This window comes from Pyrgilauda ruficollis, unplaced genomic scaffold (genome assembly GCF_017590135.1).
Source record: "Pyrgilauda ruficollis isolate IOZ18807 unplaced genomic scaffold, ASM1759013v1 scaffold308, whole genome shotgun sequence".
Classification (NCBI taxonomy): Eukaryota; Metazoa; Chordata; class Aves; order Passeriformes; family Passeridae; genus Pyrgilauda; species Pyrgilauda ruficollis.
In genome coordinates, this window is record NW_024524467.1 from 130,619 (window position 1) to 143,330 (window position 12,712).

General features: G+C 48.6%; 1 protein-coding gene across 1 annotated transcript in view; it reads left to right on the forward strand.

Annotated features, from left to right (window-relative positions):
* Positions 1-6,520, forward strand: part of LYPD6 (LY6/PLAUR domain containing 6) — a 28,895-nt gene extending 22,375 nt beyond the window's left edge. The window contains exons 2-5 of the mRNA XM_041473910.1: positions 1,467-1,621; positions 3,683-3,781; positions 5,963-6,093; positions 6,320-6,520. Coding sequence (XP_041329844.1) covers positions 1,510-1,621; positions 3,683-3,781; positions 5,963-6,093; positions 6,320-6,520 — 543 coding nt within the window. The 5' untranslated portion in view covers positions 1,467-1,509. The remainder of the gene's footprint in view (positions 1-1,466; positions 1,622-3,682; positions 3,782-5,962; positions 6,094-6,319) is intronic.
* The last annotated feature ends 6,192 nt before the right edge of the window (positions 6,521-12,712 follow it).

Sequence of the window (12,712 nt, forward strand, 5' to 3'; positions counted from 1 at the left end):
AAAGCACTGGGCTGTACATTATCTTTTTTCCCTCATATTTTTTTATGGATTTCACTGTGTTTTAATAAAAAAGCTGCTTGCAGATAACAGCAAGGACAATGTCAACCTTTGTGCTGCTGGTCCTGGGTGCATTTCTGCTGTGGGACAAATATTTGGAGGTGACATCCCCAACCCCGTCATATCTTTCCTGAAAAAAAAATAAAACAAGAAAAAAAATTATTAGATAATAACCACCACATATTCAGAGCTGCTTAGGAATTATCTGGGTGTTGCAGATCTTTTGGTTGATCAGGATGGAAAAACTCATCCCAACTCTGTGTGTTCTGGATGGATTCCAAAGGAAACCATCGGCTCCAGCCGGGCTCAGCAGCTGCATCCTTTCAGGATTTTCCTGTCCCATGTGATTTTTGAGGCACTTTCATAATTTTTAAGGGTTTCTAATAATCTGAGATGTGTATTTATTGATTTTTTTTTTTTAGCCTTGTCTGTCCCTGGGTGGCTCCACACAGCCTGGGATTGGGATGGTCTCAGGAATGGCGCCACAGTAGTTATTTGGTTCTGCTTTAATTCATTCCCATCAGTCAGGGACTTGGGAAAAATACACCAAATTATTTATTAATGGTGTAATAAAGGGAATAAACCCCTTTGGATCATGGACGATTAAAATCCAATGGTGACTTAGTTTGCAGCTCTGAGATGGAGGCTTTTCCAAGAGGAAATGCCAAGATAAAATCAGGAGGAACCTCATAAGATCGTGGAGATGTGGCCCAGCCAGTGAGGAGGAGTCAGGAGGAAGGTGGAGATGAGGTGTCAGCAGAAGCACCAACCTCCTGTGGGACCAGCCAACTTCCCACTGCACTGGAAATCCAGGGACATCCTTTGTCCACCTTTTCCAGCAACCTGAATGTGCTGTGGGGAACAGGGTTTAACAAATCAGAACCAACCCGCTGACACTGACAGGAAAAGCTGGAGAAATTTGGATCCAAAGAGAAAAAAGTTGCTGTTTCCTCCTGAAAAGCAGCATAGAACCAGATTATGGGGTCATCTTGACTCCATTATCCATTCCTTTTAACTCCATATTTTCCATTTCTTTCAGCCACACCATATTCTCGTGGATTTAAGTGTTTCATCTGCAAAAAGGCCTCAGATAATTATGATTTCGGTGTTTGTTGATGCCAAAATAACCAGAGGAGTAGGAGGCTCCGGGGTTGGGTCATGGGGGCGAGGTGGTGGCCAGGTCCTTGTGGGTTTGCTCTGCTCATCCTCGCTCTCTGCCAGGAAAGAGGGATTGGCCATGGGAACGGCTGCCCAGGGAGGTGCTGGAGTCACGGTCCCTGGAGGTTTGTAAGGACAGCCTGGACGTGGCCCTCAGTGCCGTGCTTTGGGTGACAGGGGGGTGTTGGACTAGATGATCTCAGAGGTGTTCTCCAGCCTGGATAACTCTGGCACTCTGTGTCTCTGCCCAGGTGGGGATTCTCGGCCGCCGCATGAGCAGGTCCTGGCCGGGCCATGGCCTGGCCGCCGGGGCTGCTCCTGCTGCTCCTGCTGCTGCCCGGCCGCGCTCCGGCCGCGCGGAGCCGCGACTTCACCGCCAAGGACATCGTGTACCTCCACCCCTCCAGTAAGTCACCTCCCCTGACGCCCTAGGCCTTAGCTTTTCTATGTTTCAGACTCTGTGCTGCTTCAGTGTGCAGTTCTGAGCTTCACATTAAGGCTTGCTGAGCTCTGTGCACAGAGCAGGGACACAAAACAATTCCTGCTCCAGCTGGGCACCAAGGACAAATGATCCAAATCTCAGCCCAGGAGCACAAACCCCGTGGGCTGCAGAGAGAAAAACAAGCAGGATGGGAGTGCAGGGGCTGAGCTGGAATTGGACACTGAACTGCAATGTGCACATGGAGCAGAGCTGATCCCAGGGAGAGACCCCGGGAGCGCTCGTGCATTTTGGGACCATTTGGGTTCATCCTGGGTGCAGCCCTGGCTGGGCTCTTGTGCTGCCCAAGGTGCATCCATGGAGGAGATCCTTGAATCAATCCCTGCTTTATTCTGGAACTCTGCCCAGCCTAGGGCAGCCTTCTCAAGGCATCACACCCTGGGAGAGGAACAAGGATGAGAGAAATATCAGTTATCTCCTGAGCCTTGAGCTTCTGGATTTACACTCAAATTTCCACAGGAACCCAACCCAAAATCCACCTCCAGTGATCATTTCCATGGTCTTCAGGAGCCACTGGAATATGTTCCAGCAAGGCACTGGGCTGCTGAGTTTCTCTGTAGCACATTTAATCCTGTCACCTGTTTCCTTCATTTTTCCCACTTCTTCTTGAACCATGGCTGTGTTTTTGTGTTGGCTCTGCCTTTAACCTGGTTTTACATGGAATCATGGAATGGTTTGGGCTGGGAGGGACCTGGCTTGTACAGTCCCCACTCTCATAAGGCCAAATTGGTGTGGAAGAAAACCAAGTTTCTGTGGGAGGTGTCCCTGCCCATGGCAGAGGGTGGGACAACACGGGCTTTAATGTCCCTCCCAACCCAACCCAGCCCAAACCATTCCATGATTCTGTGTAAAACTGGACCAAAAGGGTGAAAGGACACATGGGCTTACAGGCAGCTGCTGAGGCACCGACAGCTCCTGCCTTGACTCCAGTAACTCCTGGAGCAATGGAGTTGTGCGTCTTTGGATCTTCCCTGGACCCTCACCAGTCTGTTCACTTTATCAGACACAGACTTATCAAATTCCATGAGAACGGGATGCCCATGGAGCTCTCCCTGCCTTCTCTTCCCACAGAAAACTCACTGCTTCATAGGCTGAAAAATTTATATTCTGTGCAAGCAGGATGAAATTCCTGTTTGATATCACAACTGTGACCTGTCAGAGGTGCAGGGTGAGAGGGATTCATTTAATGACTGTGTTGTCCCAGCCCCACCAGGGTTGCTCCTGGGTGATTTCTTGTTCCTTAAAAGCTGAAAGGAAACAAGCAATGAAATCCTCTTGCTTCACCTCTCATTCCCAAACAGGATCCAGAGCCAGGGGAGGAGGAGGGTGAAGATGTGACCCTTGAGGCTGCCGAGGTTCAAAGTACTGATAAATGTGACCTGTTCACCATTTGGCTTCTGGGAAGGTGGCAGCACCTTGAGGAGGGATTGAAAGTGCCCCAGAAGTGCTGCCAGGAGAGCAATTAAGGAATTAGGCCTCGTTTGGTGTGATAAATTAGGACAGAGGCTGCTGTTCAGGGCTGGGGGTTCAGCAAAGTGGTTTTGTTCCCTCTGGGACCATCAGCCTGCCTTGAACAGGAGCAGCTCTTTCCCTCGGTGGGACAATTCCCAGAGTGTTTCAATCCACCTGATATTTTGTTATCAGCACTGATAAAGCTGCAGTGTTGGATGTGAGCTCTGATTCCAAGGGAAGGAGCATTCCCAGGTCCCATTAGCTCCCTTTGAAGTCAGCACTGGGCACTTTGGCTGGGTAAACACAGCTGGAACGAGTCCACAGCGACCTAAATGCGTTGTGGGGGTTTTACAAATCACGACCAACCTGCTGGCACTGACAGGAAAATCTGGAGAAATTTGGGTCCAAAGAGAAAAAATGTTGTTTTCTCCCAAAAAGCATCATAGAACCAGATTACAGGGTCATCTTGGCTCCATTATCCATTCCTTTTAACTCCATATTTTCCGTTCCTTTCAGCCACGCCGTATCCTCATGGATTTAAGTGTTTCACCTGCGAAAAGGCCTCGGATAATTACGAGTGCAACCGCTGGGCTCCGGATGTTTACTGCCCCCGAGGTAACCACCCACACCAGGGCTCCATCCCAACCCAGCTGTCCCTGCCAGGGAGCCCCGTTATTCCCAGGAATGTGGGATATGGGGTTCTGGAGTGAATCCCTTCAGCTTTTCTGTCTCCTTGCAGTGGATGAGGTTGAGGACTTGGAGCTATTCCCTGTTTTCTTCTGGCTCAGATGGGGATTCAATCAGGCTGGTGTTGCTTTCCTAAAATTCCAGACTGGTTTGGGTGGGAAGGGACCTTAAAGCTCATCCCATTCCACGGGCAAGGACACCTTCCATGATCCCAGGGTGCTCCAGCCTGGTCTTGGATGCTTCCAGGGATCCAGAGACAGCCAGAATTTCTCTGGGAATTCCCTCCCAACCTTTCCCCATCTTCACAGGGAAGGATTTTTAGGAGTTTTATTTCTCTTACTGGTGAATACAGGACCAGTTCTGGCTGTGTTCACCTCCCTCCCCTATGGCACAAATCCACATTTAGGGCAGCCACAGCTGGAATTTTAATATTTTCAGCGATTTGATCCCATAAATCCCCTTGGAGTCTGAAACTGGGAACAGCTCAGAAAAACCCTTTAATGAAATACTAAAAATCAGATCTGAGCTCCCCAGATCTCCCCTCCACTTCACCAGTTCTCTTCTGAGACAAAGAAAATAAACAAAAACATCACAGAACACCGAGTTTATCCGCAGCCCCAGTGAATCCCTTTTAGTTGGGTTGTTTTGGGATTTTGCCTTTGGGAAATATTTATTTTGGAAGGAGATGACCCCAGTGTGTTTGCAGCCTGTATCAGGCTCGTTATCAGCCCCGAATTTGCTTCCTTTGAGCTCAGATCAGCAGCAATAAAACCCCCCAGGCTGGCTGGCTTGGGATCAGCCCAGTATTCCCAGACATTCCTTGTTTTGACAGGAGAAAAGGGCAGTGGGGAACTGGGCAGATAAATATTTCTCATGTTTTTTAGGGACAAGGTACTGCTTCAGCCAGCACATGATCTACAATAAATACATTTAAAAATTTCTTATTTTTTTAAAAATTCAGTGATTGGATAAAAAAATCCAGCATTTCTTTATTTCTTTCCTATTTGTCCTGTTGGTGGAATCTCAGGGAATGGGAATTGGGCAGATAAAGATTGTCCCATGTTTTTTAGGGACAAGGTACTGCTTCAGCCAGCACATGATCTACAATAAATACTTCCAAAGTGTCTTATTTTTTTAAAATACTGTAATATGATGAAAATCCAGCATTTCTTTCCTATTTTACCTGCTGGTGGGCTCTCAGATAAAGGTAATTAGGAAGATAAAGAGTGTTCCATGTTTTTTAGGGACAAGGTACTGCTTCAGCCAGCACATGATCTATAATAAATACATTTTTTAAATGGCATTTTAAAGAAATCCTGTGATTTGATAAAAACCCAGCATTTCTTTCCTATTTCTTCTGCTGGTGGACTCTCAGAGAAAAGAGATTGGACAGATAAAGAGTGTTCCATGTTTTTTAGGGACAAGGTACTGCTTCAGCCAGCACATGATCTACAATAAATACATTTTTTAAATGGCATTTTAAAGAAATCCTGTGATTTGATAAAAACCCAGCATTTCTTTCCTATTTCTCCTGCTGGTGGGCTCTCAGGGAACGGGAATTGGGCAGATAAAGAGTGTTCCATGTTTTTTAGGGACAAGGTACTGCTTCAGCCAGCACATGATCTACAATAAATACATTTTAAAAATGGCTTTAAAAAAAAAATTCCGTGATTTGATAAAAACCCAGCATTTCTTTCCTGCTGGTGGGCTCTCAGGGAATGGGAATTAGGAAGATAAAGAGTGTTCCATGTTTTTTAGGGACAAGGTACTGCTTCAGCCAGCGCATGATCTACAATAAATACTTCCAAAGTGTCTTATTTTTTTAAAATCCTGTAATATGATAAAAATCCAGCATTTCTTTCCTATTTCTTCTGCTGGTGGGCTCTCAGAGAAAGGGAATTAGGAAGATAAAGAGTGTTCCATGTTTTTTAGGGACAAGGTACTGCTTCAGCCAGCACATGATCTACAATAAATACATTTAAAAAATGGCATTTTAAAAAAAAAATCCCGTGATTTGATAAAAACCCAGCATTTCTTTCCTATTTCTCCTGCTGGTGGGCTCTCAGGGAACGGGAATTGGGCAGATAAAGACTTTTCCATGTTTTCCAGGGACAAGGTACTGCTTCAGCCAGCACATGATGAGGGCCAGCGGGGAGAGCGTCTCTGTCACCAAGCGCTGCGTGGCCCTGGAGGAGTGTCTGAGCACGGGCTGCACCTACATCAGGCACGAGGAGTACAAGGTGTGGGAAACAGAGAAAAAATCACGGAATTAGGGGTGGCTTTGGAAATGTAGTATGTGCAGGTATAGATAAAAATGAAAAAATAGAATAACATATATAAAATATATAATATATAATATAAAACATAATATATCATATCAAATATATAATATATAATGCATTATATATTATATATTATATATAGTATATTATATACTATATATAATATAGTATATTATATATTAAGGTGTGCACGTCCTGCTGCGAGGGCAGCATCTGTAACCTGCCGCTGCCGCGGAACGCCTCGGACGCCGTGTTCGCCACCCTGTCCCCGCTCAGCGCCGCGCCGCCGCTGTCCCCTCCCGGCCTGGCGACACCGCTCGGGCTCGGCCTGGCGCTGCTGGCACCGCGCTGGCTCGCAGGGACCGCCACAGCGACCGCACAGTGACAGGGACAGGGACAGCCACAGGGACCGGACAGTGACAGGGACAGCGAGACAGCGACAGGGACCGCACAGTGACAGCGACAGGGACAGCCACAGGGACCGGACAGTGACAGCGACGGGGACAGCCACAGCGACCGCACAGTGACAGCGACGGGGACAGCCACAGCGACCGCACAGTGACAGCGACGGGGACAGCCACAGCGACCGCACAGTGACAGCGACGGGGACAGCCACAGCGACCGCACAGTGACAGCGACGGGGACAGCCACAGCGACCGCACAGTGACAGCGACGGGGACAGCCACAGCGACCGCACAGTGACAGCGACGGGGACAGCCACAGCGACCGCACAGTGACAGCGACGGGGACAGCCACAGCGACCGCACAGTGACAGCGACGGGGACAGCCACAGCGACCGCACAGTGACAGCGACGGGGACAGCCACAGCGACCGCACAGTGACAGCGACGGGGACAGCCACAGCGACCGCACAGTGACAGCGACGGGGACAGCCACAGCGACCGCACAGTGACAGCGACGGGGACAGCCACAGCGACCGCACAGTGACAGCGACGGGGACAGCCACAGCGACCGCACAGTGACAGCGACGGGGACAGCCACAGCGACCGCACAGTGACAGCGACGGGGACAGCCACAGCGACCGCACAGTGACAGCGACGGGGACAGCCACAGCGACCGCACAGTGACAGCGACGGGGACAGCCACAGCGACCGCACAGTGACAGCGACGGGGACAGCCACAGCGACCGCACAGTGACAGCGACGGGGACAGCCACAGCGACCGCACAGTGACAGCGACGGGGACAGCCACAGCGACCGCACAGTGACAGCGACGGGGACAGCCACAGCGACCGCACAGTGACAGCGACGGGGACAGCCACAGCGACCGCACAGTGACAGCGACGGGGACAGCCACAGCGACCGCACAGTGACAGCGACGGGGACAGCCACAGCGACCGCACAGTGACAGCGACGGGGACAGCCACAGCGACCGCACAGTGACAGCGACGGGGACAGCCACAGCGACCGCACAGTGACAGCGACGGGGACAGCCACAGCGACCGCACAGTGACAGCGACGGGGACAGCCACAGCGACCGCACAGTGACAGCGACGGGGACAGCCACAGCGACCGCACAGTGACACGCCACAGCGACCGCACAGTGACAGGGACAGGGACAGCCACAGGGACCGGACAGTGACAGGGACAGCGACAGGGACCGAACAGGGACAGGGACCGGACAGTGACAGGGACCGGACAGCGACAGCGAGACAGGGACAGGGACCGCACAGTGACAGGGACAGGGACCGGACAGTGACAGGGACAGCGAGACAGCGACAGGGACCGCACAGTGACAGCCACAGGGACCGGACAGCGACAGGGACCGCACAGTGATAGGGACAGGGACAGCCACAGGGACCGGACAGTGACAGCGACAGCGAGACAGCGACCGCACAGTGACAGCGACGGGGACAGTGACAGAGACCACGACAGGACAGGGACAGAGATGGGGACAGTGACAGAGACAGCGACGGGACAGCGACAGTGACAGAGACCGCGACAGCCACAGGGACCGGACAGTGACAGCGACAGAGACCGGGACAGGGACAGAGACCGCGAGAGCGACGGGACAGTGATGGGGACAGCGACAGGGACGGTGACAGTGCCAGGGACAGGGTCGGGACGGTGACAACGACAGTGACAGTGCCAAGGGCAGCGACAGGGCCAGTGACAAGACAGCGACAGGGACAGTGATGGTGACAACGACAGGTGACAGTGGCAAGGACGGGGCCAGCACGGTGACAGGGACAGGGCAGGGACAGCGGCACGCTGGCCCAGCTGAGCCAGCCCGGCCTGGTTTTGGCTAATCCCGAGTTTAGGAGGCGCCGGAGGAGAATTCCCGCTCTGCGTCCCGCGGGCTGCAGGGACAGATCCCGGGGAGGATCCCGGCACCGCTCCGGAAAAAACCTCTGCGGCTGGAAAAGCCACCGAGCCCAGCCTGGCTTTGCTAAGTCTGGCTTATCTCGGCGAAGAGCTGGCTCTTCAAGTGTTACGTCACTGCTGGCGTCACCGTGTTCCCCTCGGGAACAGCCCGCTGGTATTCCCAGCTCATTAACCCCGCCGGCTCATTAACACGCGGTAATTAACACGTGATGGGGGATGCAGCGTTCCCACGGCTCCTGCTCCTCTGGGATGGGCAGGGATTGGCAGCGAGGAAGCAGCGCCTGCGAAGGAGGAGATCCCGTCAGCCGGGGGAAAACCGCTGCAATTCCCAAATTCCACCAGAGAAATCCCTAAAAATCCGCATTTCCAGTGGAAAACCGCTGGAATTCCTAAATTCAACCGGAGAAATCCCTAAAAATCTGCATTTCCAGCAGGAAGCCGCTGGAACTCCACCAGAGAAATCCCTAAAAATCTGCATTTCCAGCAGGAAGCCGCTGGAACTCCACCAGAGAAATCCCTAAAAATCTGCATTTCCAGCAGGAAGCCGCTGGAACTCCACCAGAGAAATCCCTAAAAATCTGCATTTCCAGCAGGAAGCCGCTGGAACTCCACCAGAGAAATCCCTAAAAATCCACATTTCCAGAGGAACATCGCTGGAATTCCCAAACTCCAGGAGAGAAATCCCTAAAAATCTGCATTTCCAGCAGGAAGCCGCTGGAACTCCACCAGAGAAATGCCTAAAAATCCTCATTTCCAGCAGAAAACGGTTGGAATTCCCAAATTCAACCGCAGAAATCCCCAAAATCCTCATTTCCAGCGGGATTTGAAGTTCACACCCCTCAGCAGGAGGATGAAGAGCTGCTGCTCCCCTGATTCCCGCTGGTTCAGGGGGAATATTTCCAATATTTTCCCATTTTATCCCCAAAGCCCACAATCTGAAAGAGAGGAAATTTATCCCAAACTTCTGGGATTTTTATTCCCTGGATTCTGGGCTGTTTGGGTGACCCGTGGTGCTGGTTTTGCTGGGAAATCACGGATGCAATATTTTATTTTTGTAGGTCCAGGAGGGTTTGGAAATGCTGGAAAAGATTCCAAAAACCGCTGATCTTGCCAGGGAAAAGGGATGGTTTGCAAGTCAGCGAGCCTGTAATATATAAATGATCAAAAATATATAGAAATATAAATATATATATTTTAAAAATCACTTTTTAAAAAGAATCCACTTTGTCTTGCAAAGTCAGTAATAAAAGCAGGGTGTCATGGACTTGCTTTAAATTGTTTTATAATTAATTTTTTTTAAAGAATCATTAATTATTCTTTCAGGAGCTAATTTTTTCCTATTCCTGCTCCAAGGTCACTTGAGCTCTATCAAATTCTGGTATTTTTAAGGCTTAAAATGGGTTTTTTTTGGGAGAATTACAGGGAAATGCAGATTCCTGGAGAGCTCCCCAGCTCACAGAATCCATGTGGGATATTCTGCAAAATCAGGAATCTGAAGGAAGGGCTCAGTGTGTTTTACATGGGATATTTTTAAAATTATATACATATATATATATATATAAAAATTATAGATTTACATCTTTATAAAAATTGACCTTCACCACTGTTTGTTTTGAATGATTTCTTATAGAAAATCAACATTTTTTTTGGTCTCACCCCCAGCCAAACCTGGAATTTTGCTCTCCTTTCACCCATCTCTGGTTTTAAGAGTTTTAATCTCTTTTTCTATGCAAATTCCACCTGGCTCTGGAGATTCCCCAAAAATAAAATATCCAAGCCCGTCCCTCCTGTGGCATTTCCCTGAATGCTTTAAAAAAAAAGGAAATTAAGGAGTCTGAACCCCCCCTGCAGCAGTTTGGGGTTCCCTGAGCTCCTGGGGGGTTCCAAACCCCACAAATGCTGAGCTGCTCCATATTTATTCCATAGGGATCCTGCTTTGAAATGTTTAATTGTTTGTAACAGGTGTAAATTCTTGTACATTTGTATAAATAAAAGGGTTAAATATTCACTGTGAGGCGTCTGATAAAATTCCAGCCGTGGAATTAGAGGGAACGCCAGGAAAAAAAAAAAAAAAAAACACCCAGGGCAGGATAAATGTGACAAAATTCTGGAAAATATGGAGTTTTCCCCAGGGCAGAGAGGGAAAACAGAATCCAGGGATCCAAAAATAAACAGGAATTCCTCAGATGTGTGTCCAGTACAAAACAATTTACACCAAATCATTTACACAATTTATACCTGGAGCTCAGCAGGAGGAACACGTGGGAATGATTCATTATTTACAGGGGGAATTGAAATAAAATTCCCTAAACACAGCTCAGTTTTGGGGGATTTTTTGGCTACTGGGACATAAAGGAAAGGGGACAGGGAGCAGTCAGGTGTTGCTGAAGATGGGCTCCATAAATAGCAGGATAATAAATACAATAATAAATAGCAGGAGTTAAATCCCTGCATTTCTTTGATTCCTGCTCATATTCCTGCCTGCAAGAATTCATCTTTTGGCCCTAAATTCTGAATTTCCCTGATCTTTCTCTCTCCCCCAAATTTCCTTTTCTGCACACATCCCTCACTCCTGCACCTCCTCTCACCTCACCAGGATTTGTCAATATTCCTGGAATTTTCTGGATTTCAAACTGGAATTTCTGCAGCTCACCAAAGCAATCCTGGGGAACGTCTAAATAACTGCAGGGCAGCATTTCATTCTGCTGTAATTAATTAATTAATTTCTTACTTCAAGGCGCTTCAACTCCAGGTTTTTTGGGAATGATCTGAAGGAAATCCCTTTTTCCTATTCCTGCTCTATTAAATTTTGGTATTTTTAAGGCTCAAAATGTTGTTTTTTTTTTTTTTTTTGGGGTGGGAATTACAGGGAAATGCAGATTCCTGGAGATCTCCCCAGCTCCCAGAATCCATGTGGGATATTCTGAAAAGTCAGGAATCTGCCCATGGAAGGGGCTCTCCTGAATTTTGTGCCCTTGGGATGGAATTTTCAAGGGAGGTTTCTTGGAGGAAGGAAATCCCAGCTGGCACAAAACCCCCCAGGTATTTAAGCCCCAAATAAATAAATATAAAAAGAAATAATATCCCATATTTCTATATATTTTTATATATGAACATATATATTTTTACCTATATAAAAATATTGCTTTTAAAGATATTTTTATACACAAAGGGGATTTTTTCAGCTCCTCAGCAGAGTGACAGAAATGTCCCCCCGGGTGTCCTTGTCCTCAGCACAAACCCGGATTATCCATCCCAAACGTGCTGGCTCCTCCCTGCCCTGCGGAGAACTCCAGTCCTGGAGAATTCCAGACGTTTTCCCAGACTCAAGCGAGGCACCAAAATTCCAGTTCATCCTCTGGGAAGAGCCAGGGTTAGCTCAGAGCTTAGTCTGGGCTGGGTCTAACTGGGCAGGCTTGGGGGAAACTGCTTTCCAATGGGTGAGGGAGGGGTTTCTGTTCAAGCAGAGACCAAATTTGAGCTCAGCTTTGCTGCTAAAATTTGCAGGTTTGAGAAATCTGAAGTTCAGATTTAGGGTGTGACCGGGAGCAAACAACTCAGTCTCATTTCGTGTGACCAGGTTAAAGAGTCTGACCCCAAACCTTTAACTCTGGCGTTAACGAGGCACAAAGTCCAGCTTTGCATGGCTAAGCCAGGCCTAAACTGGCTCGCCTAGAGGCTGACAGATGTTTTTTATGGAAACAGAAGGAATTCTGCCCTGGAAAAGCCAGGACAGAGTTTGATTCTGCAGTTGAACTTTTTTTTTTTAATTTTTTTTTTCCTGCATAAAGCCCAAGCAGCTGTGGGTTTATGTGATGGGAGTTAGAGCTGGTTTTAACGGGATCATGTCACACTGCTGGAAAAGCGGCCCAAAAATTGGAATAAAAATAAAGCTGGGCTCATTCCAGTGGAAAAATCGGTGCTCAGGTGAGTCCTGGATGGCTGAGGGAAGTAATTCCTCATCCTAATTGCAATTAAATTCATCAACACTGAGGAAAAGTCATCGACTGAATTAAAGTGCAGGAGTTTGAATCCCAGGCTGCTCCAAACCCATCCAGGCTGGCCTGGGACATTCCCAGGGATGCCAAAATCCCACAAATAATCCCACAAAGAATCCCACAAATAATCCCATAAACAATCCCATAAATAATCCCACAAAGAATTGCCGTGGAGCAGAGCATTCTCCTCCTCAACAGCCCAGCCCAGCTCCAAGATATATTTATATATTTATAT